At 36.7% G+C, this 24545-nt stretch overlaps 1 protein-coding gene and 1 pseudogene across 5 annotated transcripts; both read right to left on the bottom strand.

Annotated features, from left to right (window-relative positions):
- The window catches only part of LOC102409934, a 742713-nt pseudogene that overhangs the window by 625519 nt on the left and 92649 nt on the right, over positions 1–24545 (bottom strand).
- CLK4 (CDC like kinase 4) lies at positions 1758–23600 on the bottom strand. Of its 5 annotated transcripts, XM_006075920.3 has the most exons (14): positions 23442–23600; positions 20240–20400; positions 19371–19437; positions 15266–15488; positions 14079–14169; positions 13612–13678; positions 10083–10199; positions 9825–9991; positions 9531–9625; positions 9150–9279; positions 6314–6396; positions 3313–3392; positions 2493–2583; positions 1758–2413 (listed from the first exon to the last, which is right to left on the bottom strand). In XM_006075920.3, the coding sequence occupies exons 2-14, from the start codon at positions 20340–20342 to the stop codon at positions 2273–2275; spliced, it is 1455 nt and encodes a 484-aa protein (XP_006075982.1). In that variant the 5' UTR covers positions 20343–20400; positions 23442–23600; the 3' UTR covers positions 1758–2272. The 5 variants fall into 5 exon arrangements, with proteins under 5 accessions (XP_006075982.1, XP_006075983.1, XP_006075984.1 ...); XM_006075921.3 differs by lacking the exon at positions 19371–19437; XM_006075922.3 differs by lacking the exons at positions 19371–19437; positions 23442–23600 and adding an exon at positions 16571–16629 and having other exon boundaries at positions 20240–20377.

Below are 24545 nucleotides of genomic sequence, written 5' to 3'. Positions count from 1 at the left end.
AGGAATAAACAAACATTTCTTGTTGGTAAAAGCATGTTGATAATAATGGTTTCTATTTTGATTAATAATGATGTTTGAACCTAGTTAAAAAGATTTACAATTCATGATCTGAAACTGTAAGTTTGAACCAACCTAGTAAGATCTCACGTGTGTGTGGCTCCGTCACTAAGTCATGTCTGACTCTTGTGACCTCATGGACTGTAGTCCACCAGGCTCCTCTATCCATAGGATTTTCCAGGCAAGAATACTGGAGTGGGTTGCCATTTCCTCCTCCAGTGGATCTTTCCGACCCAGGGACTGAACTTGCATCTCCTGCATTGGCAGAGGGATTCTTTACCACTGAGCTACCTTGGCACCAATACCCCACATGCTGTACCACTAAAAAGACTCAGCAAAGCCGAAAAAAAAAAAAAAAAGGAAACTTGAGTTTCCAGAAGACAGGAAAAATTAGTAGACACTCATGTGATGGAGTACCATCCTTGCACCACTTAACTTTTCTACCTAATTCACTGAAGTTTCACCTTAACTCCGAAACTTCCACAGATTAGGCCTAGACACTAGCAAGTACCCTTTAGTAAAGAATGCAAACGTTTTACAGAAAGGAAAGGGATTAGAAATCATTATTAGTAAGAAATAATGTGGTTTTTTCCCCTCCCTCCTATATCCTGGTAATTGTAGATAAATAAATTGTAGACAAATAAATTTGAGTTTCTGATAGGGGAGAATGTAAACATTAATTTGGGAACTCGGAAGTACTTGTAGGGAAAGGCTGGATGCTTAGGTAGTTCAGTGGCACTAGCAGTATGGAAATAGAGAGGAAATTAAAAGAATGGCTGACTCCTTAATCTCTATAACTGTGTTCAGGAAAAACCTTTTCATCAACTGCGCCTTTAAAAAACCTTATTACATATAACAGAGTTGAATTACACGTGGACTGGATAAGGGGCCTTAACATAATTTATGCAGTGATGCTTTGCCAAAATTTACTTCAGTTCTTTAAAATTTCTAGCCAACTTCAGGAATGTATCTCTACTGTATGTGCAAATGCTGCCAGTGGATTCCATACAGAAACCCACCTTGGTTTCACTATTTGTCATACTAAAACTTACATGCACTTTATGTTCAAAAGCAATAAAACTCACGTCTTTGGTAATGCACTTCAGAAATGGGGATACCTGTAACAAAAAACCTGTATCCAGATAATTGATCATGAATTCTACAACAAAAAATATTTTTACCTTGCAGACTGATAAACAGCTTTTTTTTTTTTTTTAAACTAACATTTACCATTATCGTTTTTAGTGTGAAATTGGTAATAATAAGGAAAAATACCTTCAGGCAAACAAAAAGGTCATGTTAGCCAATTAGGGTCTGAAAACTGCAGTTTTCTTATCCAAGTGTTTTCCATTCAAATCATGTTTTTTTTCCCCCAATAAAGATTAACATAAATATAAGCTGCTTAATAATAACCTTAAAGTCTCATAGGCTGAGGTTCAAGTATTTATACTTCAAATGATAAGGAAATAGATACTAGCAATTTCAACACCTGAAGATTTGGCATTAAAAAACCTCAGTAATCAGAACTTCTATTCCTATGTTTGTGATATAAATAGCCATTGGCAAATAGGGCTTTCCAAGCTAACTTCCCATTTAATCTTAAATGAAGTGTGTATGTGGTTTCCTTAACCTATTTCGATGCACAAGTTGATGTCTTTCCATGCTACTTACCACCACTGACATCACCCAAGGAAACAGAACACAGTACTTAAAATTTAATGAAATTTCAACAGCAAACATTTCCTATGGGATCTGGTTTCTAATATCTTCCTACTGAGAGTTAATAATACTTATTACCTGTTCAACAACTACAGAAAAAAAAATTAAAAGTGTGAGGTATAGTCATTTAAGAATGAAGTAGTCAAGATTTTCTTTTACTCAAAAAAAAAAAAGAAAAAAAAATCATTTCAAAGAGTCAACTTTCATGTACAAAACACAAGATCAATCACAATTATCACTGGACACAAAGGATATTCCAAAGGTTTTTAAAAATGGTAATTAATCTCAAAAAAGAAAAATTTTAGCTTTTATATTTCATTATCAAGACCATGTTTGCTTAATAAGGTAATTATGCTATTGATACAAAACATACAGTATTTACACTTAAATGTACAAAATAATTTAATGTTTACAAAAATATTAGAATGTTGAGTTGACTGACACAGTCTTAAGTAATCTCTTCTAGAGAAGTATAGTAAGACCACTGATTTCCATTTCATTTCTTTTTTAATAAGTCAAAGAAAGGATGCTGCAATGCTTCATCCAAAGTAATTCTTTTCACTGGATCATATTCTAACATTCTTCGAACTAGGTCAAACAGTTTCTCATGTTCTTCATCGTGACAAAGCATAAATTCCTGAGGAGAAAAATGATGTTAAAGGACATTAAAAAACAGTTAAAAGTTAAAAAAAAAAAAATTTAATTCTTTTTCTTACCTTCAATGGTTTGCAACGTCTCCTAACATATCTACCAGCAGAACTATGTTCATCCCAGTCTAGCTGATTATGATGAAAATACTTGCGTTTTCTACAGGAAAGAGAAGTCTTGGTTAGTTTAAAAAAAGATTCACATGCTTACCCTGCCCTTACCAGGGAATAGGGGTAACAGACAGAACCCTGAACCATAAGCAGCTCTCTCTATATACATAAGCACACAATTTCTAAATATTTCAACAATAATTATTTATCAGATACCTTAAATTATATCTTTCTTAATCTTGTACCCTATAAGGTTTTAGTATCCCACCTAAGTTGTTCCCAAATACCACATGTCTAACAATGCCAGCTTTACAAACAGGTTCCTATAACCATTTGTGTAAATTCTGATGTCATTAGATGTGGAATGAGGCTGAAAATCTTGAACAATTCTATGGGTGACTTGTTTTTCAAAAGCTATGTATTGAAACCTCTTATATAATATCTTATCCAAAGACTTATAGCTAGTTAGCAAAAGTGTGGAATTCAAACTAAGACTGATATGATTCCAAATCAAGGTCTTTTTACTACTCCATGTATTATTTTTGTATTGACCTAGGAAAACATTTATGCAAAGGTTAGCCTGAGTATAAAAACACCATTTTATTTACTAGATCACAAAGTAAACACTGCATTCCTTTTCAAAAAACTTGACTTCATGGAAAAAAATCCACAATCTACAAGTTTTTGGAATAAGCAATAACAACCAAAGATGGTTTTTCTGTAGTTTGAATACAGGCCATTGTATGCACCCAAGGGCTTTAATCTTAAGAAACATTACCTTGTTTTCTGAATCATGTGTGTTGGTATGGGTCCTAATATTCGTTCCATCATTGCTAGGTGCTCTTTACTATCATGAGTCTAAAAAAAAGTAGGAAAAAGAAACTTAGCACTTTCCATTTCTGTACATGCAATAAAGGGAAACAAAACAGTGCTTCTGTAAAAGGACCAGGTTAGACAATTATACAATTCATATTACACTCCATTTCAGAGGACTATAACTGCATGAGCTGTATTATCTAATGCAAGCCCAGTAAAACTGAAGTCTTTCTGAATTGGATTAGTAAGGGCTGTATAGCAGATGGTGAATAGGTTTTTAAAATGTATTTTATTGACATAGAGTTGATTTACAAAGTTTGAAAAATTTGTTTAATGTAAAACTGAACAGTTTTTCCTTATTTATTTGTATTTATTGCAGTGTTTAAGATACCTCGGGAAGATTACCAAAAATCTGTCTCATTTTATCAGTTGCTTAACTAACCTCCATTTACTGAATAGATAGCAACCCTGTAACACTTCCTAATCCTAGATAATAAAAATACAATCCCAGTAATTCTTACAAACCAGAGCTAAGTATGTGGGAACATGACTTTCAGAGAGGTTAAGATACTAGCTCAATATTATATAGTTCATAAATGAGGAAACTTGAGCTGTGAATCCAAGTGAAAAAGTTTTATTCTTAAATTACATAGTAACAGTTTCGGCTAAAGTAGAATAAACTGTTAAACTGACAGCTGAAATCATACACTCCTTGAGCAGAGGCTGGCAATTTTTCTATAAAAGACCAGACAGCAAATATTTTAGGCTTGGATGGTCACAAATGGTCTTTATCACATATTCTTTTTCATTGTTTAAAGCAGGCATCAGGCAGGATACAGTTTGCCAACCTCTGGAGAGCAGTCTGTGAGCAATGCTTTTTAAATCCATTAACTACTGTGCCTAGCACACTGCTTTCAAAATGATATTCTTAATTCATGACAGGAATAAATAATACAAGCTCCATATCGTAACAAAGCACCTTAGCTGAAGACATTTTGGAGGGTGGAATCCAAATATAAACCGAATCTCAAACCAAAGTTAATAATCCATGCTTAAGATCCCAGTGATTTATAATCATAAAACCATTTGAAAAATTTTTTATGTGTCCGAATGAAGAAAGCATGCACTGTGCTCAGCTTTTTCCTTGACCCTACAGCTTACTACCACAAAATCAGATACCACCTCCTAGGAATGACGCAATAGCTACTTTCTAGATATCACACTTATCTAGAGTACTTTTAACAAGCTCACTACAGATCAGACAAAAGCATGAAGTGCCCCACAGTAGTAAACACAAGTATTCTGCAACAGCCACCTAAATGACTTTTAATTCATCGCAGCTTCCTCCTCATCCTGCACTGTCATAACCTCAAATCAACCTTGCCAGAATTAGCCAGGAACTCCCTAACAGCCCTCACCCTGCCCAGAACATACTTTGATCATATTACAACCCTATTTCAAGTTCTTCAATGTTACACCACTTGAAGCTTTCAAGAGTTTGAGCTTTCAGACATTAAGTAAAATTATGAGGAAAAAATGTGGAGATCTAAATAACATTTTCGCCCTTTTACTTTGCCAAGTAAGGGCTTTTATTTTTTTAAAAATAACTATTATCTCATAAAAAGGACATTTTAATACTAAAAAAAACCCAAAAAACAAAACCACCAAACAACAAAAAAACAAAGAGGGATAATTTCTACCTGAAAGCCAGAATGGCAACTCTACAAAATCATTTTCATTTTGGACCAGTCTGTATCTGGAAACCACTGACTTGTAGGATCAGGGAAGAACTAACTCATTGGAAAAAGACCCTGATGCTGGGAAAGATTGGAGGCAGGAGAAGGGGACAAAAGAGAATGAGATGGTTGAATGGCATCACTGACTCAATAGACATGTATTTGAATAAGCTTCAGGAGGGCAGGGAAGCCTGGCACACTGCAGTCCATGGGGTCGCAGAGTTGGACATGACTGAGGGACTGAACTGAACTGACTTGTAGGGTAAAACAAGTATCTTTCCACGGCAAACAAGTACACCACAGTGTCAGTACTTGCCTACTGACACTATTTTTCTATTTATCCAAAACACTTGATAGCACTATTCATTCTTCCTCAACTAGAGTACCTTTCTGTATGCCCGCTGCATTTATGAACACAATTTCTTCTTCCTGATATGGCCATCACACACACTCTAGCTTTATGACAAACTCCTACTCCTCTTCATAGAATGGATTAAACTCTCTACTCCTCAGTGATGCCTTCTCTAAGGAAACTTAACTGTTCCATTTCTGGGTTTCCACCACACTTTTTACATTGTTCCATTTTAACAAATAGCACATTATACTCTTCACAGTTCTCGCATTATCTATCTTGTGTATGACTTTCTTGAGGACAGAGATATTGTCTTCATTTTTGTACACGCAGTGCTTAGAAATGTGCCTAACATGTCACAGATGCTTAATACAACGTACTGTTTCTGAATTCTTTTAAAAAACAAGTGCAACATAACCAGAACTGAATGAAAACTGACCATAGCTACACTAATTGAAATTTATGAAAGCATGTCACACACACACAAAATGGATCACGTTCACATGAACCATGTTTTTCGTATTCAATAGGAACCGTATGTTTAAAATCTCCAATCACATGCAGAGTGAATTATGACCATTCACTCAGAGTAGTATTTCATTCCATAATGGTTTTAGAGGATGACTACTTTGCATATGCAAATTTTAATCTTAAAAATACTGACACACAATGGCAACTTTTCAAAATAGAAACCAAAACTTCAACAGGCCTTTAACATTTAAAGCTCACTATAGAGCAGTACAACTAGAGGAATCCCTGCTCACCATAACTAGAAAAAGCCTGTACATAGAGCAATGAAGACCCAGGGCTGCCAAAAATACATACATACATACATAAAGCAAAGAATTAGTAAATAACATTTAGTAAATACATACCTGAAAGACTGTGAAACCAAGGTAATATTCAATAAGAATGCAACCTATGCTCCAAACATCACAAGGCTGAGACCAACCTAAAGCTATTTAAAAACAAAACCAAGCATTTTATTATGCAACAATTTAACTGTTAATACACTAAATCTTTTCCTATGTGGGTGCTCTCTTTATATAGCTCATTTAGAAGAATGATAGTAAATCCACAGCTTACGTTTTTAGTTTTATATCAAACATTATTCAGTATCCTTTGAGTCCTCCATATCCTTATATCAAATTATAGTATTTTAACCTAGGGGAAGAGGCTTTTTATGTAAAACAAGACAGACTAGCCAATGTTTCATAGTCTTTTAATTGCTTGTGCAGAGAGGAACTGTTATATCCAGTTCATGGCTGTTCTATGAAATTTTACATTTTATTAATGCAAATATAGATCAACAATTATCCTCAGAATGTAATTACTAACCCCCTATTAATTATCAGCTTGATATCTGCGTTTGTTTCCATTAAAAGAAATATTGTACCACATAAATTATGTAGGAATTATAACAGATATTATAATTGATATTACAAATATTCTAAGCACCCATAAGCAGAATCACACATTTAAAAGTTCACACAGAGGTATCTCTATACGTACTTTCAGATTGTCTATACATGATCTATATTATACTTTCTCCTTCAGAACTCTCAATAGTAGTATTATTCAAAAAAGAAAAAGACACCTAGCCTTAAGTCTGTATTTAATTAGAAAGAAAAGAGGAAACCACACAGATGTTTTCATCTTTCAAAGTTTAAGTATTTAATACAACAATAATGTACAAAAAACCTACTTTAAAAAACATTTCAATTTCTTCCAGTAGTATCACCGAATTTAAAGACGAAGAAACGATACATGCAAGGTATGATTTAGTTATTTTTGTTAACCCTCACAGGGCGTATGATTTGAACAAATGGAAGATGGAGCCTGTTTCTACTTACAGTAACACATAAAAATTTTGCAAATGATTAAGAGCTTGGACCTAAGATGAAAAGTTTTCTTTTGCAACCACTCCTTTCTCCCAGTCCAGCTTTCTAGCAAATGACTGTAACCTTCTGTAGCATACCACTGTACATCATTTCATTCTGTTATGGGTTAGCTCTAACACTCTTTGGAATTTCACATCATTCAGTTTTACCGGAATTTCCCAACTTCTGTTTATTACCAACACCCAAGATGTAAGATCAACTGTCTTCCTCTTACATCTTCCTCTTCAATCTAATCCTGCCTTTATCTTCAGGAGTAACACTTTACACAAACACATAATGAATGCTTGTAATCCTTCCATCTCTTCATTTCTTCTCCTAAAGACCAAGAATGCCAGTTTCGGATTTGTATCAGCTGTTTACAGCCTGGCCACCCATGGGACTGTATCAATACCAAGAATCACTATATCTTACCCAACCTAGGAAAAGGCCATTAACTGAGTGTAAGATACACTGCCATTTTACATACCAATAACAAAGAAAAAAATGCCAATTGTTTTGTGTTCTCCCACATGTTAAAATGTGGGCAAAAATTTGCTTCTTAAAATTGATAAAACACAGCAAGTTATCTTTTAATTTTTTGGCTGCACTGCACAGCATGCCAAGATCTTAAGTTTCCTACTCCTACTGCAGTAGAAGAGCAGAATCTTAACCACTTAACTGCTGGGGAAGTTCCAGCAAGTTTATCTCTTTTTAAGCTCTGAAAATACCTCTCCATCCACATCTCTTTCCACACTCTTCTCTCTTACCTTCATTGCAGCCTTCAGTCCTCAACCATGAACATACTTTCTAAACTACTGCAACAGAAGCAGATTCTTTCAGACCACCCTAAGCAGAAATCCTAGTAACATCAAACCTCAAAGACAAGCTCTAAACCTGCACTGTCCTATGAGGTAGCCACTAACTACGCGTCACTATCTAAATCTAAAATTTAAATTAACTGGCTACACTGCAAGTACACAGTAGTCTACTTACGGCTACTAATGGCTACCATACTGGACAGTGCAGATATAACACTTCTATCATCATGGCAAGTTCTACTGGCTAGTTCTATAAAATATTCTTAATTTCCTTACCCTTTTACCAATCCTCTACTCTAGATAAACATCATTAGTTTGATTTCATACTCCTATTCTGAACTACCAGTCTTCTTGGACAAAAAGGTAAAAAGTGGAAAAGACTGACTCCATGAAAATGTTTTTACTATCCAACCTCAGTTGAAACTTAAATTCAGCCAAGTATTATGGTTATTCCATTTAACTATTATATCTCCCAGTGTCACCTGATCTGATTTTTCCCCGCTGTTTCCAAGCCCCTCAAAGTCGTCTTTGACTTCCCAGCTCTATCAAAATGACCTGGTGACTAACATAAATTCTGAGGCACAAGATGCTCTTTCCCTAAGCTCCCTCTTATCATCCACCCTGCACACCGATGTATGCCCACTAGATCTTAAGCATTTTCATCAGTACCAAGCTTTAGTGATGAGACAAAAATAGGTGTTCCCATCATTTCAAAAACCACACTATGATGTAATTAAGCCAACAGAACTTGTTCTCTTATGATCACGTAAGACTGACTTGTTCAAAAATAACAACCACTTGGAATATCTTTACAGATGGTATCGTATTATTCCCACTCAGGAAAAATAATTATAGCAATGACCAGACAGCTTTTATGGAAACAGAAAACATTTTCTGTACACTGCTAAGAAAATCACAGCTATCCACCCACTACCTGGCCCCCACAATAGAAACTGTAGAGAACAAAAATATCTTTTTCAATATAAGTATCAGGAAGTCTGGTGTCTACTGACCCAAAATGACCTCTGGAGCTCTGTAATGCCGTGTAGATACCAAAGTACTATGATGTTCATCATCGTATGTTGCACTTCCAAAGTCAACAACTTTGATATCTGTGTTTTTCAGTGTGCGTTCATCACGTTTCTAGAAAACAGTTGAGTAAACACAAAGATCAATATATAAAACACTTTACAGCACTATTCCAAAAGGCTTGCCCATGAATTGCCTTTTTGATTTTTCAATATAACCCCATGAGAAAGGCAAAGGATTACCCTTTTTGGGTTAAACATCAGTATATAATAAGTCTTAGAGGTAAAATTTCTCATCCAAGCATCCTATCAAGTTAAATTAATTTTAAAGATAACTACCGAAATTAAAACAAGTCTTTAACTTACCATTTTAGAATTATATTTGACTACATAGTCAGACTTCACAAATAAAATATTTTCAGGCTTCAGATCTGTATGGGTTAATTTATTATGATGCAAAACTACAAAAGAACAAAAAGACATTATTAGTTTCACTGATAAATTTAATCTATATTGTGGGAAGGGAGGAATGGTGATAGACATAGGAATCAAAAGCAGTTTCATCTTGTAATATGTGCAGTTTTAGCAACAATGCTTTGATATGTTACTTATAAAAACTTTAATTTATTGGTATTTAAAAATTTAACAAAGTGTACTTACAATTTATTGACTGGCAGATCTGATATGCCATTTGCCTGATGTGGTCGATTTGAAATGGCAGAAAGCTATTTTCTTTAATGAAATCATAGGTACTAAGTCCCAAGAGTTCGAACACAATACAAACATGACCATGATGATCAAACCATTCTAGCATCTGGACACATCGGCTAAAACAGATCAAAATAAAAATGATTCAGTTTATAGAACTCTGATTATTTCATGTAACGTGATGGATCACAGTTCCAAGTTTATACTTACAAGACACTATTGGGATCAGTACTATTTAAATGCTCTAATACTTGGATTTCTGAACGAGCTGCTTCACGATATCGTCCCACGTTTTTTACAATTTTCACTGCTACATGTATGCCATCCCTTAAAAACAAAATGAAAATGATAAATGTACAGGAGGTGGTTGAAGACATGCGTCCTAAAATAATCTTTCAGGGCATGTTATAGCAGCTCTTTATTAATGTTTTTTTTTTTTAAACATTTTTAACAAAATTCACTTTACATGGAGTGATGATTCTCTTAATACCTGTGAATGCTAATATTTGTTTCCAAAAGTTTAAATTTACTGAGATTTTTTTTCCCCCTTTTGGAGAAGGAGGATAAAAATATAAACCTTGTATAGAATATACTACTGCTGAAAGCATCTGGTCATTCACTAAGAGAGACTGATAAGAGAGACTGACCGTGACAGACGGTGCACAGGTATTAGTGATTAAAAAGGCTTGTCCTATGTATCTCAGTTTAATGGAAAAGACAGACACAAACAACTTATCATAAAGGTTACAAGTGCTTGATATGGAGTAGACAGAAGAAAGAACCTATTGATTGGGGTTAGGGAAGTTTAGACATCTTCAGAAAGGAGGAGACACACAACTGAGCCCTGAAAGACAACTAGCTGTCAATTCATTAGATTTGGGAGAAAATTCCAGCAAAGGAGACACCATCATTAAGTCATGAAGCCGAAAAAATGTTTAGGTCATTCAGGGATGCCAACAGGTAGAAACAGCTACAATCTAGGGCAGTGTGCTTTAGACTGGGGCGTCCATGTGCACGTGTGTGCTAGGTTGCTTCAGTCGTGTCCAACTCTTTGTGACCCTATGGACCGTAGCCCATCAAGTTCCTCTGTCCACGGGATTCTCCAGGCAAGAATACTAGAATGGGTTGCCATGCTCTTACAGGGGATCTTCCGGACCCAGGGACTGAGCCAGGTCTCCTGCACTGCAGGCAGATTCTTTACCAACTGAGCCACCAAGGACTACTTCCTACAAAGTATAGAGGGAAGTGGTGGTCAAGTGGTTAAGACACAGGCTTTTACTGCCATGGGTTCAGGTATGATTACTGATGATGAACTGAGATCTTGCAAGCCATGTGAGGAGGCCACCCCCACGCCCTCGCAAAGATACAGCTCTGAATGATTTTGAGGAAAAAGGTTTCCAAATCTGCAACTTCCTTTTGTCTTCTTTCCTAAAGCTGACCTTTTTGAAGACAAGCCAGGATTCAAACCTGTTTTCTTCACTCTAGCCTTTTCATGTTAGAAAAGAAAACCTCATGGATATGAAGATTAGTATGGCAAAGTATGTGCCCTAGGATGTCCAAAAAAAAAAAAAAAAAAAAAAAATCTTTGAGGCAAACAAATTTTTCTAGTGGCTGGATAGCAAATCTTTCCAATTCGCTTAAGAAGGCCCTAATGAAGTTATAGGCTGGTAAATCATTCAAAAATTATTTTGATGACTATAAAATCTATGATGCATATATCTCAAGGCTTAAAAGAATCACTATATGTAGCATAGAAACATATACACTACCATATGTAAAACAGATAGCCAGTGGGAATTTGCTGTATGATTCAGGGAACTCAAACCGGGGTCTCTGTGACAATCTAGAAGGGTGGGATGGGGAGGGAAGTTCAAGAGGGAGAAGACATTATGTATACTTATGGCTGATCCATGTTGATGTATGGAAGAAACTGACACAACGTTGTAATGCAAATATCCTTCAATTAAAAATAAATGGATTTAAAAAAAGAATTACTATAAAACTGCTGTGACAAAACTTCTTGTCTCATCTGTTTACTTGTACAGCTAAGTTTTCTAAGGGCTAATATAGCTATAAAAATGAAAGATGGGTAACAGTGTTAGCTAATAATGCTACCGTAGTAACCATGTGTGGTGAGTGTTTAGCTGTGTCTGACTCTTTGCAACCCCATGGACTATAGCCCGCCAGGCTCCTCTGTCCATAGGATTTTCCAGGCAAGGATACTGGAGTGGGTTGCCATTTCCTCCTCCAGGGGATCTTCCCCTCCCAGGGATCAAACCCAGGTGTCCTGTATTGCAGGCAGATTCTTTACCACTGAGCCACCTTGTGAAACCCATTTTAGGTCTCGTATCAAAATCTGTAACAGATCTTTGTGTACTTGATCAAATTGAGTACTATTAACTGGACTGTCTCAAATACTCAAGTCTTGGAATCTCAAGATATTTTAAGAAAATTTTAATGGGACAACTAGTGAAATCTGAATCTAACCTGTAAATTAGTAGACAAAATTTGAAAATACATATAATATGCAAATATAGAGAATGAAAGAGTAAATACTATAAAATGTTAACATTTGTGGAATCTGGGTGAAGAATACATGGGAATTCTTTGGATTATTTTAGCAACCTTGATAAGTCAAAGTGGGGTTTCCCAGATAGCTTAGATGGTAAAGAATTGGTCTGCAATGCAGGAGACTTGGGTTCGATCCCTGTGTTGGGAAGATCCTCTGGAGAAGGGAATGGCTACCCACTCCAGTATTCCTGGCCTGGAGAATTCCATGGACAGAGGAGCCTGGCGGGTTACACTCCATGGGGTCACAAACAGTTGGACACAACTGAATGACTAACACTTTCACTAAGTCAAAGTATTTCAAAATATCTTAAAATGTTACTTTATGTTCACATTTTTGTGGTAGAGAGAAAAAGGTGATAAAACAAGACATTTAGGAAAATGTTCTTTATGAAAAGTGGAGTAAAAATAAGTTCAAGGAAAAAGCATTTCTAAGTAGTCAAGAAAAGTTTGTTCCTGGATGACAGGAAGTATGAAGCTATTGTACTTACATTCCCCCAAACATAAGGATACATGTTTACTAAAAAAAAATCAACACTTAAAATAATCTGGAAATTATACCCTCAGCTATTTTATGATGAGAAAGTTAGATGTCAATTTAAAAATGTGCACTTTTCACTCAACAGTTTTATAAGTTTCACTTACAAAAAAACTTGCAACCACAGAATACATATTCTAGAGCAAAACATGAAAAATGAAGCAGAGAGGATATCCAGTAACAAAAAGGTTATTATAACTCAATCTGAACTTTATTCTGTAGGCTTTAAGTAATTTCCTCATAGTTTAAGAAGCTGACCCTAACGTGCAAATAATATCTTTTAGAAATAAAGGTTTTTGAACCAAGATTAGCCATGCTTTATTGTCTCTGCAGTTCAGAAGTAGGGTAAAGCACTCCAAATCTTTTTTAGAAAGCTAAGGGCCTACGTTCTGAGAACCTCCTCATTGGAACACTTACTTTAATTTCAATTGACTCCATCTGATAAGAATGTTCAACATTCCTGATCAAAATTCACATTCGTGGTAAATAAATCATACACAATTAAAAGAAATTTTGAATATTTATACCTCCCAGGAAACACATAGCTAACCAGTTAAATTCAATTTTATCCAAATTATAGATCCTTCCCCACCAAAAATCTTAGAATATTCAAAAAAGAAAAAACAAACTTACATGCCATGATCAATGCATTCTACAACTTTGCCAAAGGCCCCTTCACCCAAAGTATCCACGATTTCATCTAAAGTGAGGGGGGGAGAAAGAAGTATAAGTACCTGAGCACAAATTATCAGTTATTCAAACAATGAAAGCTTAAGTGTGGAATATTTTCAAATGATCTCTATCAAAGCATAACTAAGGTTTCAGCACTCAAAATTATTTTATTTTCAGCTGTTACAAAAACAATTCAGACAGAGCTATCTTTCTTGCTCTAATCTCAAATTCCACTGATTATTTTGGAACTTTAGAGTAGAAATATTTAAACTCTATAGAAAAGAAGAAATACAAAAGAACAACAAACAAACCCACGAAAAACAAAACAAAAAAGCAATGAAGAGTTCTTTAGCCCCCCGCTGACAAACTATTCTTAAAAAGATTATTCTGTCTGCAAAGTTTAAAAAGTGTTGAAAAATATTCTATACATCTTGCTCTTAGAACGTCTCCACTTTGACAGATCAGGTGACCCTCCTCATCATCCTCTATACTCCTGGATCTTTTCCTTCGGTGGCTCTTCTGGAACGGCAAGTGGGCAGCACCAAGATCGTCCAGCCAATCAATATATCAGAGTGAATTCAGGGCAGAATACGCAATTCATTCAGCGGGGAGATATTCAGGCATTCAGATAAGCACCAGGCCACGAACAGTTGGCAGGAGCAATTTCAAATTCAGTCCCCAGAAATTCACAGGGCACAGTTTATGTTACAGAAGAAAAACATGGCAAGGAACAGATTTTCAGATAAGATACTTAAAGTGGCAATAGAAAAAAACAACACAATTGTCTCTTTAAAATATTGACTTAATTGAAGTCTGAAATTTAAAGAATGCAAATGTCATGATCTATTAATCTCTTGTTATAAAATAGCATATGCTGTGAGTTGGGATGTCTAGTTTGTCAGAAAAATGTTTTGAAATGTCAATATTAGTTCAACAAATTTATTATTTAGCAATATTTTTAAACATACACGATTAAAATATAAGGGGACAATAAAGGCTAGTTAATTTCAATGTTCAATGTAATCAATGCTAGTTCTATTGAAGAAAACTTGGGAAGGAAAATAATTAACTCACTTTACTTATCAAACAAGTGAAGATATGTGAATTTAAAAAAAGAACAGGCTTTTTGGACATTTAATTTCCCATTCGGCACCCACTTTCAGAAGTCCAACCTAACTAATTGGAACAATGATGCACTGTGCTATGGGACTGTGTTATATTCAAGATTAAGTATCCACCAGTGCAACATTCTATATTTGTTTCCAAGTATTGGGAAATAGGCTTCTTTTAAAAAAAAAGTTTGAGATGAAAGAAAAGATGGGTGCCTTTACTTTTCATAAGATTGTTATAAAGCATAAAAATATTTTTAATATTAAAATGATGAAACTCATGATCTGGTCTACAGAAAATGAGTAAATGTAGGTAAACGAGGGCTAACTAATATCAACAAATACAGATTAGTTGTAAGAATTTTGATACTTCCTTTAAGGATTCAAGTAATTTAAACACAATTATATTCATACAGTATTATAAACTTTTCCAAACTTATTGGCCCAATAAGAGCTTTTACACACAAGTAAGTATCCACCCAAAATAAAAACAAAATGAATCATACCGAATGTGACTGATGACTTGAACAGTGTCTATTACGCTTCCTTTTAGGACTGCTTCTCCTGCTTCGGACTGAAGATTTACTGCAGTGGATTCGATAACTGCTTTCAACGTCTCTGTGATAATGTCTAGGAACATATCTTTCGCAGTAGTCATTTCTGTATTCATCAATGTATCTCCGGTCCCGATAATCTCTCTCATTCAAGGACCTTGCTTCTAAATAATGACTGAAAACACATTAAAGTATTAAAAATTACACTCTTCATTCTAGAATAATATGGTTAAAAATAAAACATTCTCTCAAGTACTCCTGGTTTAAACAGCTAACTCAATAACAGAAAAAAGTACAAACTGATGGATCAATTTATACTTAACTCATAAAACTTAAAATAATTTTACTTTAACCAACAAGTAAATGTGTTCATATATTTCTACTAATATATACTACTATCAAGAAATAAAGTTTGAGTCAAATCATTCAACATATTCAGTCCCTTTATCTTCTGGTCAAAGTTAAGACCAAAGAAAATTCACAAAACTGCTCTTCTGAAATTCATCAGTCTTAGGATATACCCATCTGTAACTAAGCTCTCTTCCTTTTTTCAGAACTATACACAATACGAGACAGGCAAAAAAGGATTCCTTTCTTAATGTAAGTGAATTTTAGATTTCTCTGGCACAGAGAATTCTCTCAAGAAAGCTGAATCAGAGCTAAAAGGAATCAAATGTATTTCAGCCCTTTCATTTTATAGATGGCTAAACCGAGATCCCTAGAAGGAAAATGATTTGCTATGGTTGAAGAGCACATTCTAAATCCTATTGTGTGTGCCAGCTTTACACCTCATCTATCCCATCTTCTGTCTTTATTTCGAGCTTCCTATATCCTCTGAGAAATAGACAACACAGTTTTTGAAGGCTGCTTCATGTGCCAAAGATATCTAAAATACATTCCTCTTAAATGGGAAAAAGATCTTGTAATTGCTTGCCTAGGATTACTCAACCCCCTACTTCCCTGTGCATTTTGAATTTCCTGTCATTCCTGCATGAGAAATAAACAAGAATTCAGGGAAAATAGCATCACCTGGTACCACAGTGCTTAACTTCTGAATCTACATATCCCTTTGAAAATCTGATAAAAGATATGGACCCTGTCCCATAAGAAATGCAAAAATGCATAAACAAAACGTGGCGAGAAATTTCAGAGGCCATGGACCTCAGGAAGCAAATGGATTTCAGTTAAGCAGCCTTGATCTGATGGAAAGAAAAAGACACACATTCAATTGGCCCAGTTTCCCGTCCCCCTCTCTACCTGGGATGAGAGTCCTCTTCAACAGAGTGTGAAGCTTCAAGAGGGATGCACATGGAGCACTGAGGGAGAGAGGGGACACCTGCCCAGTCAGACACATCAGCTAAAATAATCCTAACAAGCAATGGAGTGACAGATGTTGACTAGACTGCCCTCACCAATAGGTTTCTTTTTCCCAGAATATGCTGTCATTTTTTTTCACAAAGGAGCTAAATGGTTTAGGCAGAAGTAAAGGAGAAGCATCTCTAAAACTCCTACTCAACAGGGCTGGCATCAAATCCAGGCTGGGGAGATGCAGAAACCCCTTTTCCCCTTTCTCCAGTGTCAGCCTTAAGTTCTAGCCACTGGAGAAACAACTCAGGATGTTAGGGCAAGACTTTAGGTCTATCAGTTGCTTGGAACCATATGGGATCTACATCAAGCTAGACATTACTATACTCTGAAGGGCACCTGTTTAATCCTGTAAGGCATCCTTCCCATAAAAGGCCAAAATTTATCAGAAAAAAACTAACACTAATTATCTTTAGCTGCATTGGTGCATGAGATTAGAGATTGTGATAACCATAATCTTCAGAATAACACACACAGGGTGAAGTAATACCATGAGAATAAACTAAAAAGCTGAGGACTTCTTCAACCTGTAACAACCAAAGCTTTGTTTATGTAAATAAACAAAATCTACAGAATTATAAAGGCTACATGGACAGAGTGAACAGGATGAACAGATTGATTTTATTTCTAAAAATATTCACTAATCACGCAGTGAATATTTCACAATAGTTCTTCAAAATAGCCAAGACTAATGAGACTATGCTCATTCCTTTTTATTTCCACACAGGTCCTGTGGGAGATAAAAAATATATATGAGGCAAAAATCTCTGCCAACAAATTAATGACTCAACAATGCAGGAAATGCCAAAAGCCTGTACATGAGTGCTTAGGGTCACAGAGGGGAAAAAAATCTCAAAATGCTTAAAACGGTCACGGAAAATCTCATGAAAAAGAGAAGAGTTGCATCTTAAAGGGAAATCAGAATTTGGACAAAGTAAAAAGTAGAAATGAGGGGAGAAAAATGGCATATTACCATCTTACATTTATAGAGCACTTTAACCACAGTGGCTCAGAGATGAGTTTGTGTACATATACTTAGGAAATAATTTCAGTAAGAGCCATTTTCAAATAGGGATGCATAAGCAAATAAGCTGCAACACAGATCATCCAGAATCTTGCATGCCAGCCTGAAGAGCTTAAAACAGTGTTTCTCAGAGGATGGTTTGTTTATTAACAATATCAAAATACTGAATTATTTAAAATGAAGATCCCTGGCCTCAGGTGAGGCTCACTGAATAATCTGGTAATATGCATTTTAAACATACCTCCAAGGTGATCCTATTCACACTACAGTTTGAGAATCACTCGTGTAAGGCTTGATACTCTTAGGTTACAGGGACTTCCCTGGCAGCTAGCTCAGCAGTAAAGAATCCCTCTGCCAATGCAGGAGACACAGGTTTGATCCCCAAGTTGGGAAGAACCCCTGGAGAAGGAAATGGCAACCCCTCCAGTATTCCTGCCTGGGAAATACCATGGACAGAGGGGCCTGGAGGGCTGCAGTCAGAAGAGTGCAGACACGATTTAGCGACTAAACAATGACAGCTCTATGTTACAGGAAGACATTTAAGGATACAAAATGAGTGTTCATAGCTACATCAGTTTTCCTGTGCAGAATTAACCGATCAAGCCTGTAGAAAATGGGCAATTCACAGGCTACTTACGAATCAGGAAAATAAAGACACTTCACAATATATGTGAAAAAAGGTACAATAACTCATATACAATAAAACTGCTTATAAATCAGTAAGGAAAATACACTTTAATAGAAAAAAAGGCTAAGAATACAAAAATAATGTTCAAAATGAACTACAATTAAAAAAAAGTAATGTTCAAGTGGTAAGTAAATATATGACAGAGGACAAACTCAACAGAAATTTAAAAATTCAAATGATAACAAAGCACTATTCTTGGCATTTCAAAATAACCAAGACTGATGAGAGAATGAAGGAGCAAGTTGTAGGGAATATAACTTGGTACAAACTTTCTGGAAAAATACATGAATATGTAGCAAGAGTCTTCTAAGAGTTCACACGCTAAACTGTCCTGTCTCTTCTTAGAATCTATTTCCAAGAAATATGAGAGGCAAAGATTTGTACACATAGGTATTTTTAAAAATAATCAGAAATAATTTTATATCCAAATAATGGGGGATTAGCATCCTATCAAGATTACCTTTATATGTTTCTGTATTTTTTATTTTTTCCAGTAATTTTATTAAAAAACACTCTTGTAAAGTTTTGAATCTTAAAAAGACTATTAGACTACTTCAGATTATGGAGAGAAATTACCACCAGACATCTCTGGTGCCAAGAAGAAACTATTAGTCTAGTGGTTATTGGACAATCATGTTTATACAGTTAATTATAACATAAATGAACTGTTCATCAATCATACCAGTTCTTTTTTACCTACATAATGCATAATAAACTTATGAATAATTAGTATTATGACATTATGCCTTACAGAGTATTTTGTATTTATTTTAATATAGGATACAGATATTCTCTATAGTACTGGGATACGGATATTCTCTATAGTACATTAATTTAGCTCAGGTCATTGAAATCCTGGCAGAGATTCTCTTTTCTCTTCATACAATGTAAAGAATGATTAGTCTGCATTGATTACCAATAAGCTTACTGTTCTGCAGAACAAGTCTGTTTTAGCATGGAAAAGGAAAAAAATTACATACTGTTTTTTAAAGTAACCCCAGCTGGCTAATTTAGAAAGCAATCTGGCAAACAGTCCCAATGGAACATCTGCACAAAACAAGGAGAAAACATAGAACCAACAAAAACAAATGAGAAAGGGAAATTAATGGAGGACAAAATGAAAGAAACTACTCACCTAGGCTTTGTTTAATCATTTAGGAACTTAACAAAATTCCTCCAATTCTACATAAATGTATTACCTCCAAATTTTACACTGGTAAAAATACACTAAAACAGGACACATGCCATTTGGTATTTTTATTGTGGCCCTTCCCTAAATTACTGGCTACTGCCTACGCAAAGGAATGGTTCTTAAAACAGCCAAGCTTCGAAAAATCCCAAATATATTTACTGGTCTTATCTACAATACAGCATAAGCAACTAATCCCCAAAGCATGTTATCATTCTCACAGGGCACACTATTTTTCTAATCTGGGTAACTCTCCCCACCCTTCATTCTCTCTCATTTGTGGAGCCCTAAATAAGTGCCCAATGTACACATCTGCCTAGTATTCACATACAAATTGAAGGCACTTGATGGTCCTTTAATCACTCGCTTCACTCGTGTGTGTCCTATCACCGCTTTTGTGTCTCGTTTCACACAACTACGTTACTGGCAGCAAGACTCGGTCAACTATCTCCCATAGGTCCCAAATGGATTCATGAGGATAGGCACTCTGTTCTACTCACAGTAATGTCTAGCATATAATAGGTACTCAGGAAATCTTTTCTGAATGAGTATTTGTTGACGGATTTATAAAAACAATTTAACAGATGAAAGCTATACAAGCTAATGGCAAATCATTTAAACTATTTGTGTTAAAATGGTAGTAGTTCAACAGTAATTTACCAATCAGATTCTTTAAACTGGTGATGTGGTTTACAATATCTGTTCTCTTGCGTACTGCTGTGGGATCTCCTCTTCCGTTTGTGACTTCCACTGTAGCTTTCATGTCCCCAGCTTTCTCTGCTATCCCAATCAGGGCAGTGAGTTCTTTTGGAATGCCGCATCTGTTAATGGAAATGAAAAGTTAGTTGTGGAATCACAGATGGCTTGTTTAGTAAATACAGTACTTTACATTAATATTGATTAAATACAAAAACACCCAAGACATGGGGTTGCAGAGGTTCTAAAATGTTTGTAGGTAATGTTTCCCAAGGCATGGGGGCACTACCCCACTGGTATGTCAGATGATTGATTCTAAGTGGCACACAGATCCTGGTACTAAATAACACTGTGAGACCTTAATACTTTCTTTTTCAATTCTTCTGGATAAATTCTCAGTTCGGTGCTTGTTTTCAACTAACATTCGCTAACTGCTATTTTTAAAATAAAGAGTCAGGATTCAGGCTTAGAGTCTTTCTCTTGTGTCTCCTGTCTTGGCAGGCGGATGCTTTACCACTGCGACATCTGGGAAGCTTTCTTACCTTTTTCCTATGGTAAATTGCTACTAACCTCTTAAATTATTGCTATTATCAAACTGTAAGTTATTGATGTTAACTTTAAAGGTGAGCTAGTTTAAAACAAGTATCACCAAGTATCAAGCATCTTTGGCAAAACATTGTAACACAAATAACTGAAGTCAGAGAAATACTTAGGGATACTAATACAGGAGATGACTTTGTTTTAAAGGTAAAGAGCCACTAATGCAGATCCTTTTTCTCAAACACTCAAGAGTTCTATTCTCTAAATCTTGAGAATGACTCTCAGCTTTGAATAGAACTCGGGGTGTGAATAGAACACAGTATTCAACTGAGAACCTGAAGAGCAATAAAAAGTGATTTTATGAACTCATTTCTTCTAACCACAAGTTCATTTTCAAATCATCCTGCAGCCTTCTTAAAATTAAACCTATCTGTTGTAGATCTGGCGTGACTAAGAAAATGAACCTGTAAGGATGAATATGGGCACAGTGAAATCAGACAGCAACCCACAAACTTCATTAGGTTTTTCAGGATCTGTATTCTAACAAGTCATCCCTATCTGCCTCTCCACATCTTAGCTCTTTCACAAAGCAGCTTCGTTTTTAACAGATGTCCAAAGTCTGTTGAAGGCCGTGAGTTTCACAACCCAGCAAGGAGCTGAAAAAGGTAAACTGGAGCAAAGCCAGCTTAGTTAACCTCCCTCAGTTTGACAAATGACTCAGTAACAAGCAAATGAATTCAAGTAACACAATTTAAATGATTTCAAATGGTTTAAAAAAGATTTTGAAATGAGGCATCTCCTGGGAGGTATTTCCTAAGAAAATATAGGTAAAATGCCATCAGAGCCTGAAGCCACTAATATTCAGATCTTTTAACTCACTTCTCTTGCTGATTCTAACGCTATGCCCATCATACATACTTCTGATATGTAGCTTCTCTTTTAGCTTGCTTCACAAAAGGAAGATAAGGCACTGGTTAAGTCCAACAAACTCTACAACTCTAGTTAGGGTTCTCACTGGAAATTGGTAAGTGAGCATTTGGATTTGACCTATGACATATTCATAGGTCATTTGAATATGGGAAACTGAAATAAACCACACTACAAATTAAGGAGCAAAAAAGACCATCAGAAAAGCCATAAAAAGAACTGTATTTTTAGTGGAATTCTTCTGACCTTTTGATTACCCCAATTGTATTTTAATCACATAGGAACTTTAAAACTGCTTAGTTAAGCATTCTTAAATCATACCAAGCAAAATCCCATCTGATGATTGATGCTTATTATTATGACTAATACATAGTTTCTGCAAAACATGTCTGCTTCAGCTTTTTTCCTTCTACTGTCAGCCAGTCATAACTAGCTCACCTGTGAACAAAACATAATTCTTATAGAACCAGTTATCACTGTGCAAATATTAAAATAAGAGTCTTGGGAGACCCAAAGTTTTTTATTTCTCTAGCCAAGTTCACTACTTTCATTTTAATTCATCTGTAGGAAGCCCTCCTTCACTACTGTTCAGAAATATTTTCTCAGAAGGCCAAGAACAGAATCCCAGACCCAGGTTACATAAATTAAGTTCCTTCACATACAAAACAAAAAACAAAAACAAAAACCCACCCCCTAGAATTATTGCATTACTTCTAATTAATAAAGAATTCTACATGTTAGAATCATTAGACATCTTCCAATAAAAACACCAAATACAAAAAACATCAGATATGCTTATATCCGTCTTGGAAACCTGATTCTCTACTGCCTCTATTTTACCCAACAATTTTATATCTATATATATGGCTCTAAAATATCTATAAAGGTTAAAGTTATGATTAGATGGCTCCAAGAGGGACGTACCTGATAACAAAAAGCCTGAAAGTGTATGTATGGAACACAAGCATACAAAGATAGCTATAAAACTAGACTAGGAGATTGACCCGGTCAGTTTGGAGTGCTGTTTCCAAAGGACAGGATAAGCATACTACGGTTGCTTAAGTAATCAAGGGCAATGTGATTCAAAAGCATCAGAAATGCAAATCTGCTGCAATAATGACACGCTCCACTTTAAAATCAGTTTGCACAATGGATGAGTCTCTCCATATTTACATCTCATAAGCACGAGCTAAATTCCACCGCCTGGATTCGCAGACTTGCAGTTCCTCGGACGCCCAGTCCACAGCCCCAGCCTATCCGCCAGGGCACCTGGCCAGGGCCTTTGGCGCACTCAAGAGATTTGACCCCGGAATATCCCCGAATGCTACCAACAGCTGAGGCCAGGCACCCAGGAGAAGGCTTGACCTAGGAGTACACTTGCTCCAGGCGGTTCCAGAAGGGTTCCTGACAGGTACTCACTCTGATCGGCGGGACGAAGCACGGCCTAAGTAGCCATGATGCGAGAGGCCTGGGTGCTCTGAAAAAACCTAGCGGCAGAGCCGAGGCCTTTTATCCCTAAGATTTTAAATCTACTATGACGCCTGGGCAACTTTAGGTTTTAAATGTCACAAGCAGAGCTGTGTCCCAAACGCACCCCGGTCGCCGAGGCCCCGAATCCCGTCGTTTTTCGGACACCTGGCTTCGAGACTTACAAAACTGGGAAGTCGCCCAGCCCAGAACACACTGCCCGAAGCCTTACCTCTGCAAAAACAAAAGGCCCTTTGGCCGCGAATTGTCGGCACACCGCCGTCTTCTCTCTCCAGTAGCTGCGACAAACACCCTACAAAATGGCGGCCGCGCCGTCTCCCTACAACCCCCCGTCAGCCTCTAGCACCGCCCACACCAGGCGAACGCGCCTGCGTGACAGAGCTCCCGCGCTCCCTCCCCACCCCTAAGGGGCGGGTTCCACGTGACGTCAGGGATGGCCCCGCCCTCCACCACGCAGTTGGCCCCGCCGAGCAGTCCCTGCCCCGAGACCTTTTTTGGTTGAGGCTGCGCCCTAGATTGTTTTCGTTGTGGGAGCACCTGGATCAAACTGGGCGTAAACGCCCTAAGCTTGTGGCGCCTGTCTGCAGCTATGGGAGGGATTATTCTGAATGCAGCACCTCTCAGCAGACCCAACGAAGGCTCCGTTTTCTGCTCTTCCGCCCAAGTGGGCTGCACCGTGGCTTTTTGGCTGCCTGCCTTCCGCCTACCGGAGGACCTCAGTTCAGTTCAGTCCCTGAGTCGTGTTCGACTCTTGGCGACCCCATGAACCGCAGCACGCCAGGCCTCCCTGTCCATCACCAACTCCCGAAGTTTACTCAAACTCATATCCATTGAGTTGGTGATGGAATCCAACCATCTCATCCTCTGTCGTCCCCTTCTCCTCCCGCCCTCAATCGCTCAACTCAGGCGCAATCATCACGCAAGAGACAAGCCCCAAACCAGGTCCAGACTGGTGCTGGGGATAGTATAGTTGAGCCTGCTTGCAACTTCCTGTCTAAAAATGGATTCCGATAATTAAGAGGATAGCCTAGGAAACAAGCTCAGAGGTACTTATCTTTTTAAGGCCTATGCTCCTGAGAGAAACAGCAACAAAAAGAGAAGTTTTTGTTGAGACTCCTTACCTGCCTCCTGAGCGGATTTGCTAGCTAAAGTTTCCCTAACAAAGTTTTCCCTATTATTTTCCCCTGTGGGTTTTATTCAAAGTATGAAAGTGAAATCGCTCAGTCGTGTCCGACTCTTTGCGACCCCATGGACTGTAGCCCACTAAGGCTCCTCCATCCATGGAATTTTCTAGGCAAGAGTACTGGAGTGGGTT

Source organism: Bubalus bubalis, chromosome 9 (assembly GCF_019923935.1).
Source record: "Bubalus bubalis isolate 160015118507 breed Murrah chromosome 9, NDDB_SH_1, whole genome shotgun sequence".
Taxonomy (NCBI): domain Eukaryota; kingdom Metazoa; phylum Chordata; class Mammalia; order Artiodactyla; family Bovidae; genus Bubalus; species Bubalus bubalis.
This window is presented reverse-complemented; position numbering and strand designations above follow the sequence as displayed.